The sequence below is a fragment of the Apostichopus japonicus genome, chromosome 2, assembly GCF_037975245.1.
Source record: "Apostichopus japonicus isolate 1M-3 chromosome 2, ASM3797524v1, whole genome shotgun sequence".
Taxonomy (NCBI): Eukaryota; Metazoa; Echinodermata; class Holothuroidea; order Aspidochirotida; family Stichopodidae; genus Apostichopus; species Apostichopus japonicus.
In genome coordinates this window covers 25,813,535-25,835,475 of record NC_092562.1, presented here as the reverse complement: position 1 = coordinate 25,835,475, position 21,941 = coordinate 25,813,535, and the positions used below count along the sequence as shown (strand labels likewise).

The 21,941-nt window shown below is 36.3% G+C and overlaps 2 protein-coding genes and 1 non-coding gene across 5 annotated transcripts in view; 1 reads left to right on the top strand and 2 right to left on the bottom strand.

The window, feature by feature from the left end:
- The window catches only part of LOC139984078 (serine/threonine-protein kinase PLK1-like), a 42,460-nt gene extending 37,527 nt beyond the window's left edge, over window positions 1-4,933 (bottom strand). For both annotated transcript variants that reach the window (XM_071997765.1, XM_071997770.1), the window contains exons 1-2: window positions 4,772-4,933; window positions 2,973-3,257 (exon numbers count right to left, since the gene is read on the bottom strand). In XM_071997765.1, coding sequence (XP_071853866.1) covers window positions 2,973-3,176 — 204 coding nt within the window. In that variant the 5' untranslated portion in view covers window positions 3,177-3,257; window positions 4,772-4,933. The remainder of the gene's footprint in view (window positions 1-2,972; window positions 3,258-4,771) is intronic.
- Window positions 4,934-7,038: 2,105 nt separating this feature from the next.
- LOC139973037 (caveolin-3-like) lies at window positions 7,039-21,871 on the top strand. 2 transcript variants are annotated; one of them, XM_071979388.1, is made up of 5 exons: window positions 7,039-8,024; window positions 9,055-9,168; window positions 17,354-17,530; window positions 19,152-19,302; window positions 20,043-21,871. In XM_071979388.1, exons 1-5 carry the CDS (start codon window positions 7,938-7,940, stop codon window positions 20,228-20,230), a joined length of 717 nt encoding a protein of 238 aa, XP_071835489.1. In that variant the 5' UTR covers window positions 7,039-7,937; the 3' UTR covers window positions 20,231-21,871. The 2 variants fall into 2 exon arrangements, with proteins under 2 accessions (XP_071835489.1, XP_071835500.1); XM_071979399.1 differs by lacking the exon at window positions 9,055-9,168 and having other exon boundaries at window positions 7,043-8,024.
- Trnac-aca (transfer RNA cysteine (anticodon ACA)) lies at window positions 8,397-8,469 on the bottom strand. Its single transcript has one exon. It is a non-coding gene; the product is annotated as a tRNA-Cys (tRNA).
- Window positions 21,872-21,941: the final 70 nt, after the last annotated feature.

Here is a 21,941-nt window from a genome sequence, read left to right as displayed (position 1 = left end):
AAAGTTTTGTTTTAGCATAGGCCTACTCAAATCAACTGAGGGAGAACAGGATGGTCAATGAAGGTTTGAACAGTCGGAAAATGTCAATAATACATATTTTCATATGAAAGGTCAGCCGTTTTGCGGCAAATTCTCTGCCTCTTTCTTACACGCACGGTTATAAAAAATAAAAAAAAATAACACGCTATATTAGGGCCTTTGTTTTTTAACATACACTTCCATAAGAAAAGCATGCACAAACATTGGAAAAAGCAACCCACACCATTCTTCCTTCATACTCGACGTAAGATATTATATTATCACGTTCGCACATGGATTAAACTAGTATTAATCCGTACACAAAAAGAAATTGGGAGTTCCCCACCATTCCATGATATTGGAATAGAGCAACCCCTTCAAGTTCAAAAGTTCACAATGAAAAGTTTTTAACTATCAACAAGTCACCGCGTGTTTGGAACTTCAGACAATAAGAATGTAACATAGGGGCTACATAAATACGGGATTATAAACTACATACATAAGAATAGTACAGATTTATTCATATCGTTAATCAGCTATTGTTTACTCCAGAAAATAAACTTTCAATACGTACAATATCAATCTTTCGTACAAAAAATCTTAAAAATTAAAAAAGTGGCAAAATATAACTATAAATGACATCGTGGAACCCCCCGCATTAATAAACGAATCCATTTCATTACAGCATCAACTCTCAAGTACCGCAAGCAGTGTGTACCAGTACCCTACCCTAGGCTATTATAATATATAGTCCCGTGCGAAGATGGATTTAAACTGGATATACTCCCTGCGGTTTTGGCTCAAAATTTATTAAATCGTTATAATTATTATAACAAAATGAGGTGAAATGCATAAGGGTAAGATTTTGTACATGGGAACCTTCGCAATCATCGTTTGAAGGAAAAATAAGTAACGAAAATGTCAGAATAACTTTGAAGTCCCGTAACATGCTGAGCCCAAGTAACGTTCGATATTTGGTGTAGCCGAGGTAACGTAGTGCACGTAGGCCTATATTGACCCGCAGATATAGTGGCTGATGGTAAATCGGTAATAATAGAGTTTAATGTGCTAATTTAATGGTTCACATATGATGTTTTATTGTCGGACACGTCTTATTTCTTTTCATTTTTCCCTTTCCATCTTTTTTTCTTCCTCCCTCTCCATGTTTGTGCTGTCTGTTGTTTTATGTTTATCTCTGCTCCAAAATTTCCCGCGAGTGACAAAGATTTTTTTTATCTCTGCTCCAAAATTTCCTGCGAGTCACTAAAATTTCCCGGGAACAAGGTTCCCGTGTTACCTCTTTTTTCCTGGCCTGAGTATTTTTCCTAGTAACCCTTAAAATATCAATTTAGGCACAGAGCTTCGTCCATGTCTCGTGTCAAAATGGACGAGACGGTACTGTACAACCTCGCGGGGGAATCGAACTTTGAACTTAGCACGCTTTTAATAATATTTGTTAACAAAAAGTGCTGTATGTATTTACCGATATTAAATTGTCGTATGACAGGAAAAAATGTTCCTTGGTAGATGTAAGTCTCAAAATAGTAAATGATAGTGAGTAAATATTTCTGCACAGAGTTTTTTCAGTGAACTTGTAATCCTTACAGGCTATTGTTATCACGCTGAGGTATGGTCGCGGCCGTGTGACCGCAAATGCTCTAGATAAACACTCCACTCTTTTGTTACTATTGGGCTAGTAAACTATACATCGGACGTTTTCGGACGCTTTTGGCTTTGAATACTGGGTATGACGGTTTTTTTTCTAACCGGACGCTTGGACGGAACCAGACACTTTCAGACACTTTCAGACGTTTTCAGACGTTTTCGGACGTTTTCGGACGTTTTGAAATCGGACGACTAGGTCAACCTCGACGGAACACCACTGTATGTACATATGCTACAAACACTGTGATGCTGTAACTTGTACAGTGTATGGCATACATGTGCTGCCTTTTACCATGCATCATTTGCTGGAAACACACCTGGTAAACTTTAATGAACAAAGGCTAGATACCAGTAATTTTCATTGTATCATATGGACAGTGTATAGATTGTACATAACATGTATGATCAACAGTGAAGCTCCCTATCTGTAACTGTAATATCATGGACTATTTTAATGAGAAATAGTTTATTACACAGGGCAACTATTTAAGTAGTTTTCCTGGCCTTATATTTTGGTTGTTCGAACAGCAAATTTTGTTGTTTGTCCGGATAAATTTGGAAATATGATGATGACCAATATGTATGAAAGATGGAGGGGGGGGGAGTCAATACCAATTTATCACATAACCTATTTGAAGTATGTACAGTAAAGCAATAACAATGAATTTTGTCAACTTCTGTAGTTGGCTACCAGACAACCTACCGTACAGACCTGTTTTTTCATTGTTCAAACTGAAATTGTTCATCTCAGACAACCGCGTTACCAATCTTACATATTTACCCGGATATAAAAAGAATTCATACAACTTAAACCACCTACAGTTTACTGTACAGTACCGCAGATTTACTTGAAGATTAATCATTATAACCAACAAGTGCTGTTATATACAGACATAAAGAAAATACATTTTTAGACATTTATGTGTACAAAATATGGTAATGTACTGTACTGTACATTTCAGATTTGATTCTTTATAGATTACATAATTACAGATTACTGTAAATATTATTTTAAATGTTTAAATTGTTGATTTTGTGTCTTTACATGGAACAATAGTATTGTATGATACACAATAAGAATCTTGTGAGTGAAGGGTGGGAGACATCTTTGACAATTATCGCACTGTATACATGTAATGAAAATTGCTGGAAATTCTGAAACTGATGTCTACCAAATCACCAACATTTTAAGTAGCTTTGTGTGAATCTATCAAAAGTTGAAAAATGGTCAAATGAAACAAAAGAGCTGCTGTTAAGGGTTTAGTGAGTGACTAATTACTATAAAGTACCTTTCCAAGTAGCCTCCCTCTGCGATACCTTACACCAGTTTCAGGATCGACGATCACGGAGGGACATTCTTTGGGTAGATTTTTGGGCAATTCTGGAGGAATTTTCTTCTTAGGCTCAGAAGCTTCTTTGGTCACCAAAAGAACACCTTCTTCCTTGTCAGGATTTTGCGTTTCCTCCGTCTTAACAATCCCTTCTGAATCCATCTCTCTTACTCTAACTATGATTTGAGGTATGCGATATCCAAACGACAGGGATCTTTGAGGTACCTCCCTGTGTCTGGTGCCCTGTGAAACAAAAGGATGGGAGGTTAAATATGAGACAGAGTTCATTGCTAGTGCAAGGTCAAAGGGCAACAATATGACATCTGGAGAAAAGCAGCATTTTTATGTCACACATGTTAGAAACATCTCAAATCATTCTGTCAGCCATCAACTATGGTCTGGTGAATTTATAATAAGTTATGTTTCCAATCAGTTTTAAGCTTATAGTTGATTACGAAAAGAAAGAAAAAAATTGTGTAATTCAATAGATTGATTTAATGTATCTACATTTTCTCTGATTTTATAATGAGAATGATATTTGCCATTACTCCAGATAACAATTATTTAAATAAAGACAAAAGTAGTATTGAGTATATTAAACTGGTTGTAAAACTGGATGTAAACTTATTAACAAATTTGAAATGGGGAGGAAATTTTGGCTAGAATAGGAATCCATATGTTAAAATGACTTAATAATGACTACAGTAATCTCCAGAGGTCGCTGGTTGGAGTCAGAACTGCTCAAGTCAAGAATTTCATGTTTTCTTTTCTCAATTAAATTTGATTTGTTGTTATGGTACTGTAAAAATTTGTTGTATATTGATCAATGAACCTTTTTCATTGCGGAATAATTTTCTCACGTTGCAAGTTAAAGAGAAGTAAAACTTTGCCTTTTTGTTTTCTTTGCTTTTGTTTTCCTTCTTTGTATCTTTTCCTTTATCAATTTGGCATATTATGTATTGTCTGGACACATGTTCATCATATGAAAGTGATAAAGTATTAAAGTATATAGGTTATGTTGTTTTCCACAGGAGGGTTAAAGACTTTTCGGTAAAACTTTTCAGATGGCCTGGCTACCTGAACTTACGGTGTCCTCTAACGAGGGGGTACATATTAATATTGGGTATATTTTGTGATGAGTTTCTATTCTGGTCTGCCTTAAAATCATTTAGTACCAGTTGGCCTTGTTCTTTATTCACATCTTATTTTAATCCTATTTCCAATACAAGGTTTACCTGATAAAAGTATGTTTTGATATTTCTCTGCAAGCAAAGATTTGCTATCTGAACGCACAACCCAACATAAATTAGAAATTGTGCAACATACATTATCTTTGCCATTGTTGGTTCGCTAGGCCTAATGATAGGACTAATTTGAGAGTACATCTGTACACTATATTCACATACTTAGTTATACTTTGTGATTGAAATGACTTGGAAGGTTACTTCCAGTCAGGCAAGGGAGACCAATAAATGGATCCAACACCTGTGCATATATATACTTTACTTGGAAAAGCTAAGACAATACTTTATTGGATTTTAAAGTCAACTTTACGTACATGCACTTCGGTATCACTAACAACACGTCAACAGTACACCTGTCTGTACTCTTTAATTAAGGTACTGTTCAAAGCAATAAATCCACATGTATGGTAACGTTCTTACTCTGAGCATCCAACAGTTACGAACAATCTAACATTATGACTACAAAACGTTATAAAGTTAAACGATTTTTGTAATGAAACAGATTTGACTTACCACTCAGGTTAACAAAACAACGTAGCATAAGCTCAGTCTTACATCGCCCTTTCACGTGTGTGGAATGACTTCACTTTATGTTAATATGTCTTGTGGTTTCTTCGAGAGGTCCTTCCATCAGCTGTGTACATATACACTGTGGACAACTGTCGTCTGCGTTATCAATACAGCACCGCAGTACAGTGTGTTCAATGATGACAGGGCACGCAAAACAGTGTTTTGACCAGAATATGTCCTACAAAAATGCTAACTTTATCTGTTTCTTACGGCTAGGTTAGATTGTGTTTCAACATAAAGTTGGAACAGGGTGGGGCTTGTTCAAATTAGAGTTTGGTAATAATAATACATTTGGCTACAAGAGAAGTGTTTCGTTGAACAAAATCATTCTCACACTAAGTAGGATATGATGTTTCTTTTTGAAGTCAGTTTTGTTGTGGTGTAACTATGTCACTCTCATAGCCATGTAATATAATTACGCATAATTCAACACCTTTCAATCTCAGTGGATAAAACCGTTTAGCTGCTCCTATTATTAGTGAATTATCAACCTTTTAACTCATGTTACGAAAAATGTTGTTTTCCACTAATGTTATGGATTTTTATTACCAATTTCCTACCTCCCGGTCTTTTCAGAACCTCCTGTGATGATATTTCAAATAATGCGAGTATTGCTCGGTATAGCACAATGTTAATCACAATTTCAATATAAATTGCAGCTTTAAGCAATATTCAATATGCATATTCATATTCTCAGGGACTTTTTTCATGTTTACAGGGCCAGTCCCAAAATTCCCTTGAGAGGAATGCTGAAATTTTGCAAGAAAACGCAAAGGATAAACCATGAAAAAAAAAAAACCTGAGTAGATACAGCCTGCCGTCGTATAACAGAAAGGACGCCCTCGATAAAAATAAAGTTGAGGTGAATTTTCAAAGGACTAAAATCATATCGACAATTTAAGCGCTGTATTCCATCCGGGCAAGCATTTATGCGGTACGGATTTCAGCTGTTTACCCATCTGTCTATAATTACACAAAGTATCAATATTATACTTTACAATGTAACAAAGTAGCCTAATGACACCGTGTGTAAATAGTACCTCCCCACTCTCCCCTTGAGGATGGAACATATCAAATTCTGAGTGTTGAAACCGGACTCACAACTCTCTGTATGTATCCTTGCATATTGTTAGTTCGTTATCCATGGCACATTGTACTTTTCTACATAATTTCATTTATAATTCATAAAATGGTAGGTAAATGTTTCACCCCTCCCTCCCCACCAATACCCATATGACTAATACCAAACAGATCAATCTCTTTTAACTTGATAGATTGAAATTCAATTTATAGCTGATTGACTTTCAATCTTAAAATTTGAAAGAAACTACCAGTTTGATTAGAGTGCAAAATATATAGAGTCAGATCGCGTGTTATACGTTATTAAAAATAATATTTAATATGAGAAATATGACGTGACATTTATACATCTATAGCCTTTCCTGTATTAGAACTAATTATATACGATTATTATTATTATTATTATCATTGCTGTGACGTCAGAGAAAGTAACGTGTGAAGAGTTACACCAAAGTCGAGTGAGAGTCACATTTCAGTCTTTGGTCTTTTTAGAGTTATCGAGAAGATTTCGCGACTAGAAAGAAACGAATCGAAGTCTCAACCATCATCGATACATCTTTCTCTATAGTTTCTGTTGCATCTTATAGTGATCATCGTTTGTACATGGAAGTATCGGGGTCGACGGTGTTGCGAATCGTCAGTGGGGTAGCTTTTGGTCAGACCTGGCAGTTATCTGGGACGTCTTATATCGTATTCACAGTGTTATCTTCTGCTTAATTGGTTTTTATGGTGGTTGAAAAGAGCGTGGATTCACACACCTTAACCATTTGTATCCTCGTTAACTAAATTCCTCGGAACAATTTTCCGCTTCTTGTTTTTAAAGTTATGTCTATAATTCCTAGGGTATTAAATACACGACTCTGTATACATGACGTCATCAGCCATAATAATAAATACTTCAGTCAAAGGCAAAGATTGAAGTTTCACTCAATCCCAATTTAGAGAGAAAAAATACTCCATATTTTATTGAATAGAAATCGATCCATCCGCACCTTCGAAAGACATGTAACAGCTGTTAAAGAAAATACAATTAGCCGACATCCGATGAACATGAACCATATGAGACAAGAGATTAGATGTTGTGCGTAACTTACTTGTTAGCAAAATTATATCTTACTTCCTCTGCTTTGACATAAGCGTGTTATTTTGTCAATGCCAGAAAGGAAGATTGACATACAAGGATGCGCTTTATAACGAACGAAGATGTTCAAGCCATCGATCTCAGTGTTATTGACTTCACAGGCAGAAACACTGACTGTTCTCAATCCATTTTCTCTTCATTTAAAGAAATGTTTCATTTTGTAAGAAATATCGGATGTATTTTCTGGAATGGATCAACTAACAATATCGATTAATTGTTTAAAATCGTAATAAAGGAACGGTATATAAAAGGATAAATGGATTAAATTGCCGAGAAGATTCTACAGCCAACATATACTTACTTGAAACGTGCTGGCCTATTTATATTTCAAATTGATGTTTTGAAAATGTTTTGCAAAGTAACCTGGTTCAAGTCATCTCTTTGGATCGAATCCGATTTTCAAGGAGTGTAATTTTGTTGTTGTTTTCCTAGGCTACTTTTCTTGTTGACATACACCTGCGGATAAATCTAGTAGCTATTTTAAGGAAGCGATATTACCACTTAACTGACGTCTACCACCAGCTAATGTTCAACAGTACCACTTACTGCTATAGTATGTTGAGTTACTGCCAAAATGGATTTTTCAAATATTGAGAATTGATGTTACTTATCAAAATAAACATCAATATTGACTATGTGATAATCATACGTTTCCGTTAACTATCATTTTATGCCATCATACTTTGCATATTTTATGCGGGGCAGAAGCTGTTCATTTGTTATTAACTTTTGAAGTTGCATGGAACCATTTTTTCTTGGACAAGAACTTCGCAGAGAGTGGGCGTAATATTGCACTATAGAAGCTGTTTTACAATCTTTATTTTGCTGATTTAAGTGTCACGTGAGTCTGTTTTAATTCTTATTTGAATCGGCAAACCACGTGACAGAATGGAAGAATCATCAGTTCTTTATTCTACTCCTGATGCGGCCGTTGCTGGAGGAGATCAATATGAATGCAAAGGAATAAACGTGAAGGTAAGTCACTTCAATATTCTTCCTCGAAATTTCCCAACACTCAACGTAGTCCCTCTGGATCAGCCTTCGTGTATGTTCATGCATATATGATAGATTCATACTCTCGATTTTATACAATCTGAAACGAAAAATGGAAGAGGGTAAGTATCGACAATGAACCCGAATTAACCAGGAAGTATACTTATTACATTTCGCGATAATTGTATACAAACTGCCCTCACACTTATGAAATCTAAACTAACCAAACTTTCAAAATGTTTTGTTCTTGACTATTTGATTTAACAAAGAAACTGTGTTTGGCCAAAGATATATATATATATATAAATGAAAATCGTAATGAGTTGGAAAATCAAGAACAGTGAAAAAACTTCCAGCCTCCACCGGGATTCGAACCCGGGCCTCCCGCTTTGTACGCGGACACCCTAACCAACTAGGCCATGGACGCTGATTTTATGTCCAGAGGTTCTAAACCGGTTAGGAAGGTCGTAATTCCACTGTAGGCGTTTGTCACCTGTATCGAACAATACTAGTTCTGTTGTGGTGACATATTTTGCCTTACTCTAGAGATCAAACATGATGCTAACCAACTCGAAAATCATTTGTGATATATATATATATATATATATATATATATATATATATATATATATATATTACATTTTGTGATGCTTCCATTAGAAATTCGAGACATAAATACCCACCTCCCACCCCCCCTTTTTTTTGGCCCGCCCACATAGTAATGTATATGGATCTATGTGGCCGTCATAAAGATAGCATATATAAACGACGTGTTAATTGGACAAAAAAAATATGGCGATTTAACTCGTAACAGTGTAATACAAGCTCTGAAGTCCGAAACATGATTTTTAGAACTAGGTATACCTTTACAATTAGACACGTTTTTTAAAGCCAGTCATTTGTCAATGTTCTACATATTTCATTTTATGAACTTATTTGACTGAATTTTGTGTATCAATTAAGCTTAGGAAATAACTTAGACTCGCCTGTTCATCTGATTCGGTATATATAGGCATGGGTTCAAGAGAAAAACAACCAGCAACAGAGTTCAGACGGAGAGATTGGAAATAAAGTCACGCGTGACTATAGCAGTTACCACAGATGGAAAAAGAATGAAAAAGTACAGGTTAGTTGAAACACGTAGTTGTATACCACAAAGTTATAGTGAGTAGTAACGTTTAGCTAAATGTAGAGAAGAGGAAAGCGGGGGAATTGGGGGTATGAACGTGTGTTTGAGGAGGGGAGAGCGGGGGGAGGGGTAGGTGGTAGACAAAAAGGGTGAGAGCGTGACTTATGTGGTGGGTAACTGCAGTTTACTAAGAAGACAATAACAGTGGTGTCAGTGGTGGAAGGGAGGTGGTTTCGTAGCAAAAACCTAAAATTTCCGTTTGTCTCGACCTGTTTGCATTATTACAAATTTGATGTACGAACATATTGTTCTACCGAAATACTTGGTTATTAATTTTAATCGCGCAAAATACAATAGCAACAACAGCAACAACACAATGACATGTATAAAGTTTAACTTTTTTATATACCAGGGATCCCATTGTTTATATGAAAATGAAGAACATTTTAGGATATTATTCAAATAATTGATAAACTTACAATGGCTTTTCAATTAATAATTCGTTTCAGACTGGGAAATACGTGTTCTCACCCATTTCCCCACCCAAAAATAAGCAAGAACTTGAAGAGAAGAATATTTATGCTATTTTTCTTGATGACACTAAGAACTTCAGCCTCAGCCCGTCATACTATTAAATTCAAAATAATCGATATGTATAACTAAATGAGTTTCTTCTGAAAGTGTCGGTGTATTCAATAATTATAATTGTTGATATTTTATTTACAAACCGGAAAATAAAACCGCCTCTGTGTCAGCTTTTGCTGTAAAATGAAAGGGCAATGTGTAACACATTTTGCCGTATCCTTGTGTAAGGAGTCCGCGGTGATTCCGCGGAAAGAGTCACCATTAACATTGCAAATATATGCTGTTAGGCTTTAACTGAGTTTCCATTGAAAATCATGTCCATGCAAAATCTTTCCTACTTGTGAAAAGATCTCACCTTTCTTCGTTTCATTCAAGACTTTTAGGATAAAGAATCCAATCCCTTCTTCAGGCTTGAATGGGTTGTACTGAAAATCTTTATTTGCTTGATGACGTAATAATAAACCACCGTTATACCATTATGTCCTACGTACAGAAACGTCAAATAGTATAACACAATGCTGAAGTTAGCAACCTATATCGTAATCGAATTCAAGCTGGTCACGAATCAATGCTCACCAAGCACACTGAAAACTTAAATTGGTTCACCGACTAACATAACGTTAGTCCATCTGGTGCCTCTCCCGACTAACATAGCCTTAGTCAGTTGATATACCGACTAATTTATTCCTTAGTCAGTTGGATTTCTTAGTGGGTCATCTTAGTCCGTCAACTTAGTCGATCAACAATTTCTTAGTCGGTAAATGTATATTAGTCAGTTACATTAGTTGGTGACATTAGTCGGTCTTTACCGACTAATTTATATGAGCCACCGACTAGTTTATAGCAGGTTTTACATTAGTCAGGATGGTGCCTCTCCCGACTAACCTTTCTTAGTCGGTATCGACTGACTAGTTGCACTGACTAGAATCACTGAAAGAATTAAACCCGACTAGTTTCACTGACTAGCATCACTGAAAGAAAAGAGAGCAGAAGAAACACAAATAATGTGTACATTGGCAGTATTTATTTCTGATAAAACTTCTGATGTCTACAAAGGCTGACTTTCGACAGATAGAGAAGAAATCACTGTAAACAAAAATCTGAAAATATGATTTTATTCCAACAAAGTTAAGACAAGTTAATGGATCAAACATGAATCGCAAAAGTATAGCACTGCACAATAATGCAAAGTTGAATCTTGGGCAAGGGTTCCTCATGACTTTCGTTTTAAAGTGGTACCCCAAATCGACACCAGTTAAGTCTTCACGAACAAAGAGTGTTTCTCTTAACTACAAATGGCCTCCCACTTGTCTTCAGGAAGCCAAAAGCTGCACCATTATTGACCTGTGAACAGAAAATATGATATACGTGTAAGCACAGATACAGATATAGCACATGATAACTCACATTATCATAAACATACATTTACATTAAAATTTTATAACATATTGGGAAGTATACATTTAAATCTAGGTCCCTCAAATTATAAGCCAGGAATAGCAGCTTTACCAAATAATTATTAGCTTTGCAAAGCATAACACCAAGTTATTTTTCAAAGCTTAATAATTATGTTAATCATGTTAATAATGATCCCAATAGACCGGGAGCCCAGAGGGTTTGGTTAGCTGGGAAGGTAACCAATTGCCTTGTACATCACAATGTTCACAGTGCATTCCTGTATATGAAACCAGACGACTGGCAAACCGACTGTGGTGGGTGTGGCTGGGAGAGCAATTTTAAAGTCACCTGATAGCTAACCTAGATCAGTTTTCATGGTAACACATCAAAGTAAGTACAATGTGTCAGGTATGGCCCCAAGAGCAACAAATGGCCATTGCCAGTAATTATTGGTGGTGGGGTACCCCTGCCAGTGATCTATAATTGACCCCTCAAGGCTGACCTAGGTCAGCTCACGAGGTAACCACTTGAAACCTACTGGAAAATGTTGGTTAGGACTTCAGATACAACTGATGGGCATAGCCAGTAATTTTTATTGGTGGGGTACCCCTGCCAGTAGACCCCCAAAATGCCCATCCCCCATTGACCTAGATGAGCTCATGATATAACCAGTTGAAAACTACTGGAAAATGATTGACAGGATTCTATATGTAAGGGATGGGCGGACTCTGGCAGTGGTGGCCCACCAATATAAAATACTGGAAATGCCCATCCTTACATATGAAGTGATACCTATCATTTTCCTGTAGGTTTCAACTGGTCAAATCATGAGCTCACCTAGGTCAATGAGGGGATGGGCATATTGGGGGTCTACTGGCAGGGGTACCCCACCAATAAAAATTACTGGCAATGCCCATCCCTTGTATCTGAAGTCCTAACCAACATTTTCCAGTAGGTTTCAAGTGGTTACCTCATGAGCTGACCTAGGTCAGCCGTGAGGGGTCAATTGTTGATCACTGGCAGGGGTACCCCACCACCAATAATTACTGGCGATGGCCATTTGTTGCTCTTGGGGCCATACCTGACACATTGTTCTTACTTTGATGTGGTTACCATGAAAACTGATCTAGGTTAGCTATTAGGTGACTTTAAAATTGCTCTCCCAGCCACATCCACCACAGTCGGTTTGCCAGTCGTCAGGTTTCATATACAGGAATGCATTGTGAACATTGTGATGTACCAGGCAATTGGTTACCTTCCCAGCTAACCAAACCCTCTCGACTCCCGCTCTACAGATCAGTGAAAATTTGACCAAACTTATGAAGCTTGCACGTAAATGATATACTAGACTGTTTTTTTTTTTAAAACAGGTTATGAAAAGTATCTTTAATATCATTAAACAGTTGGGTACAATAGTTAAACTCACTCTTCCATCTTTTTTCTCTATGGTACTTGTTCCTTTGCTTTTTGGGCTCTTGGATAAACTCTTTTGTTCTGCGAAGGGTACCAATATATCATCTTAAAACATGTCTTTAAGCCATATATAACACAGTTCTCCTCTTCTGTTGTTGCCTCCACACTGGTGTCGTACATCACAGGAAACCTCACCCTTGACTTAGATATTTGGCTTTTCATTCCTGCTGGAAAAAAGAAACAGCAAAGTATTCATCATTTGAAAAAAATAAATAAATAAAGTTGTCACCACAAAGTTATGTGAGATTTGCTTCCACTATAGTCTCAAAAAACAATCCCAAAGTTTGAAGCAGACTGTATAAAGCTGAAAATTTGAACGAGAGTGCCATCACCATTGCAACCAGAATCAAATGCCCAGAATACAGAGATAATAAAACATGGGCTAAATCTTTGTTTGTTTTTATGATCTTTAAAAATATAAAATTTTAGAAACAGAAATGCACTGAGCCAACTTATTTATAGGCCTAATCGTTTTTAGTTGTTATTTTGCTTGCTCACATAACAAGCCTGTTTAGACCTAGGCTAGAGGAGAATCAATACTTTGTTACACTAAGTTTGTCTTTCGGTCGTTTTGATTTAGTCTTACTAGTAGTACTAAAGTATATAATGGACCGGCGAAGACTAGAGAATACCCAGAGTTTTAGCAACTGCGTTAAACTGTATCATCTGATCTATTATTTACGTCAATGAGTTTCATTCAATCTAGGATCAAAAAGAGAAAACTAATTAATCTTGACCTTTAAACTTTGCTACTAAACAGATATGCTTGAATTACAAATAAATGTCAAAAAACATCATAATCTACGAATCGATGCATATACATATACATAAACAGAATAATTTGAATTCGCGCAAGTGAACCCTGCACTACATTGGACAGAAAAAAAACGTGCAATTATAGACCAAACTAAACATACTAAATTTTCCGTTACTTCTACATAAAATATCAATACAAATACAACAACTTACTCTTTTGGCAGTATACTAAAAGCACATGTTATAATAACTTCAGACTATCAAGCTTTCCTGAGAAAAAAACGGTTAATACTTCTTACAGTAAACAAGTCGACCGTGAAGGAATGTCGCAATTGTTTCCTGAGCGTGACCGGAAATTAAATACTAAAAAATGATAAATGAGAAGGTTAAATAGAACTGAAGCGTGCATCCTGACTGCTCGCAACATATAATACCGTTGACTAGCCAACATAATTTGTTCAGCCTACTGTGACTGTACGTTTGAAGGTTTAGCCTTGCTTATTCAATATCACAAAGCCTACCCATTTAGATTCACATGGGAAATTACAGGAAATCTTTACCAAATGAGTGTAGACTTCAAATAAACTATTGAGACTTATAGTTCCAGCATTTGTTTGGGAATAAATTAGAAGATTATGTGCCACTGTTCAGTCTAGCCCAATACACACATAACACATTGTTAATTGGTGTTTAGAATGCACACTGTAGTGTTGAGAATGCACTGCAGTACCCAGTAGAAGCCTATAGGCTACTCACTGTCATTGCACTTGTGTATTGCGAAACGCCCAGCGTGACAACGGTAGCGTTACACTAACCATAATACATGAGTACTAGTGCCAGTGGCCTAACAATTAACTTTAATTTTACCTTCAAGTTAAAGGAATAACAGGTAGGCCGATGATGGCAGTTAATACCTCCATTCTTCTAAAGACCTTCTTGGGTGATTTACGGTTGAAAGTTGCTTAGAGTGATCGTATGAAACTATGTCAAGTCCAGCAAGCTGCCGTTGCCTCTCGGTTTCCAAATTGAAGTGAATCGAATTGGGTTAAAATACATTAGTCCGTCGACACCGACTAAGCTACGATTATGGCGTAAATCGGGTGTCCGTATCGTTCTTAGTCCATGGGTTAAAATACCTTAGTGCGTCGCCACCGACTAAGCTGCGATTATATTTTCCTTAGTCAGTGTAAACTGACTAAGATGCAGCGATGAAACGAAGATTTTTGCTAGTTCGTGTGCATTGACTAACGTTACAAACTAATTTAACGTTAGTCCGTGGCAATATTGACTAGTTTATTTTTTCAGTGCATAGTTAGTACTTTTTATCAACAATATAATCTGTGACAATATGCAGGTTTGCTTTTTGAATTAGTGAGAGGACGACGTTGGCTCTTATACGGAGTTATTTCTTTTGTATACACCCAGACTACTTAGTTATGCACACATACATATAGGGCCTATATATTAAAACCCAAACTATAGTCCTCATTACAAACCCGATTCAAATTCTTCAAGCAACATTTTGTACAGAACCAAAAAAAAACTGGTAAGTTTGGCTTTTTTCGTTTTTATATTTCGATTTTACGAAGCAGGAATCAGGGTGTGACTCATACTTCAGGAATCACGCTAACTGGCTGTACACAACAATGGCATTATTAAACCTAGCGTTGTATTTAATGACATAAATTTGAGTAACATAAGTCAAAACTGAAAGATTGACTGAAAGACTGAAAGTTCAGACGAAATATTATTTTTGATAGTTTACAATGAAAACTGTTGTTTCACAGGACACTTATAACATTCAGGATGGGAGAGATAATTCCTAAAGCTCCTCAAAAATATATCTCTGAATTAAAACGAGCAATATTTAAGTTTGTTTATGACATGAAAGGAATTGACATAAATATAACATTAATTTGAATATCTGCTTTAAGTTTACTTAAGTAATATTTATTTTTTCAGCATCGTAAAATAATTACGGCTAAGGCGTCATAATTATGACTACTTATCATAATTATGATTAATATACAAGATTGCTAAAGTGCGACATGAATTTAAAATCACTTTGACAAGACCTTAAAAAACCCTAAGATACATATATAAAGCCTGAACCTGTTTTGTAAACTTTTATAAAAATAAATAATAAACAGCTTAAAATACTTGAGATGTATGTTTCATTGTAGAAGATGAAGCGGTAGATGTCCAATTTAACTCTATCTAGGCCTATAGTTAGAAAATCAATTGTGTCTGCGCAAAGCTTAACATTTTATAGAGTCACGTGGTACAATGGTATATAGAGCGTGTACGAACCAGGGACGGGTAGGGTAATGTTTTAGTACAATAATTAATTTATAGTTTTGTCTTTAAACAAGACATATATCTAATCCGGCATACATACTACTTCATTTTTCGCCGTTATTTATTACATGTCAAATGTTAAATCAAATTATAAGGTCCCGAGTTCAAGTCACTCCAAGATTAATGTATGTCGTCCAGTTACAGAGTTGTTCACAATTGACAATTCATAATCATGGACGTTAAATATGAATCTAAGGGGCTGATTTCGGTCAGCTTGCGGCTTTGATAAGCCAATGATGGCTTCTTCGCGAGTTCCTGCCTGTAGGAGGATCTAAAATACATACAATACAAATGTATTTTTTAAAACAAGAAGCTGAGAGGTGCAGCGAACAAATCTATCCTATATAACGCCCTTATGAAATAATGATTTTTTTTCCTGCACTCACTTCATTGTGAATTTTATCGAGGTATTTTATACAGTAGGTAGCCTATACATATTTTCCCAGATAGTGAGCCATGTTATAATCATAACTGGTTATGTCCCGTCCACAATGTAACAATTCATATTTTTGGTTGATATCTTTGTTGGTGTTACAAGGTCAGTGTTCAACACATTTGTTTCTCAAACCATTTGAAAGATAATGGTATTGCCGAATGAAAAATCATGTAACAATTTAAACTTGATATCCGAAAATATTCAGCTACTGGCAATATGACGTAACCTTATCAAATCAAAACGTATGTGGAAATGAAAACATAGTACAGGTTGTGTGACTACCCTCATATTATTATGCATGACGTAACATTACGTATAAGACCATCACATCTATATCATGATACACGGCTTTATACAGTGTTTGCGAGATTCATTTGATATGGTTAGTAGGCATAGGTCTACATGTTTAAAGGGTATAAATACGGTAGCTAAAGCATAGATTTCCAAACAAAATGGCTGGAAATATCGCCAGGGACTTGTAGATCAAAAAACCCACATCCTCCTGGTATTTTGTTTGGCGAAGATTTAAATTGGTCAAAGTTGATGATAATTTGTGCATGCATCTGTTAAAGCAGAGTGAACGATATCATAGTTTTCTTTATAATATTTATAATTTAAAAAAAATATGAAAGTCGGAATTCAGTGAACATTAGCAATGTAAAAGTGTCACAAAGCCAGAATAAAATCAAGAAGAAGATTATTACAGAAAAGAAACGTGTTTGAAGAACAGCTAACGTGATAACATCACAAACCACTGACCGTGACCACCCCTGCCCCCCCCCCCCGCCCACTTCCCAAAGGACTGCATTCAATCAAACATGTAGCTCTAGTTAAGGACAATATTTTGAGGTTGGATTTTCAAGGAACAGCGCCGGTGTAATGTTGTTCTCCTTCATATAAGCGTTACATTAGTCGCAACTGGAATATCTCTTCAACATCTTGATGAAGGGACTTGTAACTGTCTATGGTGCCACAAATGTATCACTACCCCTTCCCATCCCCATCCAACCCCCCCCCACCCAAAGAAACAAACAAAAAGAAGAAAGAGAAAACAAAAGACATGTTTGTCAAGAAAATTGGCAAGAAACGGTATTCAAGATGATAGATGAAAGTAAACAGTATTTTTAAAATTCCATGAAACGAAAAATATTTTTTGTTCTTGTATTTCATGAGAAGCTTCTAAATATGGCGTCCAGAAATGGTGAAAACACAAACTCATCCTCTAACTACGAGGAACCATCGGTCTCCATTAAAAATAATGATGGCGAAGTGAAAATCACAATGACAGCACCAGGAGAGGAGAGGCTGGATATGCAGGACAGAGATCCAACCAATATGAACAGTCACGTCAGGGTGAGCAGTGCATGGTGGTCACGGGGTGTAGTGGCCGGGGTGAGGGAAGGGATCACGTTGCACCTGTCCGACCAATAAAAAGGGGGTGGGTATCCAGTAAATGTCACCTTCATTTACCTCTCTCTTTCATGGTGGTAATTGAAGGAATGGGACATTAGATCTAACAGGAGCAAGGAATTCCTATTTGAGTGGAGGTGGGGTGGGTTGGGGGCGGGGATGGGGAAACAAGTTAAGGAGGGGAATAATATATGTGTCCTGTCTCTTGCGGTGAAACAATTCCGACTTCATATCGACAAGCTATAAAGTTTGCTATACAATAAGTTAAAAAGTATTGTTATATAGCAGCTTCGAAACTGCGCAATTGATAATGAAAGTAACCACTCTAAAGCCCATTCAGTGGTCTTAAAGTACCCTCCGTGGATCCGGTCATCGTCCCTAATCCTCTTACGTACTTCGAGTTGTTTCTATGTATATAGAAACATTCAGTTCCGTTAAAGCAACCTATAGACACATATATCCAAGCCGATAAAGGAAGCATTCTGGGACTGACCGTTTCACAAACAAAAGTTTTATCTCAATAATTGAGGTATATGGGATAGAGTGGTATAGGGGTAGGAAGAGTTCTTGGGTGGGGTAAGTCAACGATGCTTGTGACGTCTGTAATTTTAAATGCGTGGAGTTGTACAATTAGTCAAGTTACCCTCATCCCTCCTCATTTCACTACTCATCCCCTCACTTCCCGCTTGCTATGCGGCAGTTCCTTTGAAGTAGGGTTATCGTTTGAGGAGCCCATGACCGGTTGCTCGCTCTGGAATCAGGAATTTGTCGGGGACTTGTTTTAAAGACAACAGTTTGCAATTTACGGGGAAGAGAAAGGATAGAGTTTAATCTCTTTCATGCACACTCTACCAATATAAGCTATTACCATTAGTTGCATTAGTGTATATTGATATATTCATTGTTGTTATATTGAAGGTACGGAATATATCATTAGACAATATATTAACTCCAGATTTTAGCAAATTGAAATATTTGTTTATTATTTATATATCGAAACTTTTTTTTTATTAACACCTTGTTTATTTTCCTACTGTCCAAATTGTTCCTAGACATTTGAGAGTGTTAACATGAACAGTTGGCAAATCTCAATGCAACGAAAAGTCTCTACGATGACAGTAAAATGGTTGTTGAATTGGCCCATAACTTGTCACCTTTATATTTACTTTCATGCCTTCTAAGGAAAACTATGATTAACTTTAGCTCAAACTGGGACTCTTCGAAGAAAGGAAAGAGGAGGGGGGACGGAGGGGTACGATGCAGTGCAGGGGAGGAGAGGACAGGAGCCGGAAAGGAGGGGAGCAGGAGAGGAAGAAAGGAAGAAGGGGGCGAACTTAGAAGCGGAAAGGGGCAGCAGGAGAGGGGTAAAAGGGTTGGGTGTTCGAAGTCCCTTTTTATTTTGAAACAGTTAAAGAATGATCCCAATATCTTTTCTTAGCATAGAGTCTGCGCCACGTTGTATAACTTTCTCCTAAATAAATACACTTGTTACTCAACGGCATAAGAGCTAAGAGGTCGCGTATATTTACAGAGAGCAAACCCTTATATTTTTGTTTGACCATAGGTTGGCTTTGAAGAGGTGTTTGCAGAACCAGAGGGAATGCATAGTTGGGATCCAGTCTGGCGTTATAGCTATTTGACTTTCTTCAATTCAAAGTTTTGGTGTTATAGGCTCATCACGTTACTCTGTGCCGTTCCTGCTGCAATATTATGGGGTAAGTTAATCAATGGAGTAATCAGGAATTTGTTTGGAGGTGTAAGCGGTGGGAGGAGCGAGTGCGGGAGAGAGGGAGGGAGGGGGGGGGGGGCAAGCCTAACATTAGGGGGCGTGGTTAAAGCGATACACTCCGGGTTAGAATCAAGTAAAGTCCCAGGGGAATAGGGAGGGCTCTGGAAAATATGGGATAATGAATCATTGTGTCTTCTTATTGTCATACTAAACTGGAAGGAAAGAGAAGAGTGCAAACTGGGGCTTTCTGACATAATTGTCCCCATGGCCCCGCCTGGCTTTTGACGTCTTTAGGGGAGGGGCGGCCCCCAAACCACACCTCCTAGTGTATGCGTGTCTCATTCCTTGCATGACCTGTTTGGTTTTGATAATCTTGCAGTGCTCTCTGATGTAGTCCAGTGAACTTCTGATAAGCGCTCGATCACGGGTTCAGTGACAAATGGGAAATTACTTCTTTAGAGACGAAATATTCCGAAATACCTCTAGAAATGAAGCTTGACCAGATACAGTTTTATAATGCTTATAAAAGCATGATAATTCAACAATAATTTTTACGGGAAAAATATTTATATTTCATTAAAAACTTGAGAAATATAAGGATTTTCTTTTTTTTGACCTGTTTGTCTTTACTAAGTTTAACCTCTATATACATATTATTATTATTGTTAACATACTTCCCTTGTTTTATTACTGTTTTCTTCCCTATTATTATTTCCTATATTAAAGGTATATACTTTGCGTTGCTGACATTTACACACATTTGGTGCGTGGTACCCTGCGTCAAGGCCATACTCATCAAGCTCCAGTGCGCAGGACAACTTTTCGGTTTATTGGTCAGGACATTTTGGGAACCACTTTACATCGCACTTTCAAAAATATTCTCCAATATTCACATCACCATTAGAAAAGAATAAATATTTGTAAACATCGGAATGAACAATGGTAATATTTATTTGAACATGGTTATTAATTATGGTTATTAATTAATTTTTTAATGCTTTCTTATACTATATTTATTTACTATGTATTTGATGTTCCAAAGTTTGTCATAAGAAATTTATGGCAGAGGGCAACGTTGTTGTAGGGAGTGGGTCTAAGATGTTATGTCGTCGAGGGAGGGGTGGAAATTGATAAAATGAAAAGTTCAAAATGGCGCAATATTTTGCAAACTTTTTTAAGCTGTTGGAGAAGTTTCGACTGTCTAGGTTGTACCACTACCGCAAATACATGTTTTATATTATTAATTTACCGTTCGCTAGGATTTTGTTGTTGTAATATTCTGTTTGCCAGTGGGAGGGGGTGAGGGGGATAGGTGGGGGTGGACGCCCTGCTTAATCACGTATGTTCATCATTCATATAGTTATCATGCTCGGTAATCAACTAGATACGACTTTCCAAGCTCACGGTTGGGAATAAATACTTCATAACGTTCGCAAAAAATGAGTCCTTAGTTACAGTGAGTAACCATTACTATTTGTACTTTCAATGTGTTTGATGATTAGGGGCAGAGTTTTGTTTGCCGGTGGTCAATTCTTTTGGCAATGTATCTACCAATCATTATACACTCATTATACACTCATTAAGTTCTATGGATGGCTATTTTAATTGATTAAGATGAATTCTAAATGCTTTAGCAGTTTAAAGACCAAATCAATAGGCTATAGGTTAGGCTGAAATAGTACATGCCACGTCATGTTTCTTCTGAAATGTCGACTACTCTATGTGAGAAAACCCAATACCAACAGCTCAGTAAACTATATATACTTTAGTTATTTAAGGATGTTTAATGTCAGCAAGATGCATTAAATTTTAATAAAGTTATGAATCAATCAAACATTATCATCATATTAAACAGAATATGCAGATGACATATTTATTTAGTTATTTTTGGTTTTATGTGTATATCTGACCAAAAGCGAATTAGGAAATTTGGGGTTAATTTTCTAGAGCTATAGTGCACGCTTCATAGCACTTCTATTGCTAATATGTACAGTTCCGAACCTAAATAGAAAAATACTATTCATGTATTTTATTCATATTAGTCATACAAGTGATTTGAACCGTGACCTACAAGTGTCATGTATAGAAAAAAAACAATGTCCCCCCAAAATGGGAAAATATTATCTACGAATTATCTTTCTATGAAGCCCAAAAGGCGAAAGTTAATTTGTTGGTATATAGAGAATGATTACTCTATTCCTTCTCTAAACAATAAAATTGATATTAATTCAAGTTCTAAGTCATACAATTTAGTGTATATTCATACCATAAATGTAATTGTTTAATCGCAGTATATAAGTTTATCTAACTAATATATCATTCTTATTTATAAATATATTAATGTAGAGCAATATTATAATTTTAGACCATCTTATCGCGTGTTATTCATAATTTTGTATTATTGTTGTTTTCAATTGGGTGGTCGAATGTTAACACAAACGTCTGTTGGTCTATTTAAATACCTAATAATTGTTCTTTATTTCAAAGTTTGTATTTATATCTTTGAACAAAATTAAATGTAAAATTGGTAAAAATTGAATACACATGATTAATCAAATTTTCTCACCAAATGCTTCAAGTGCAATCCCTACTTTCTCTGAGTGAACGATGGAAATCGTGTTTTTA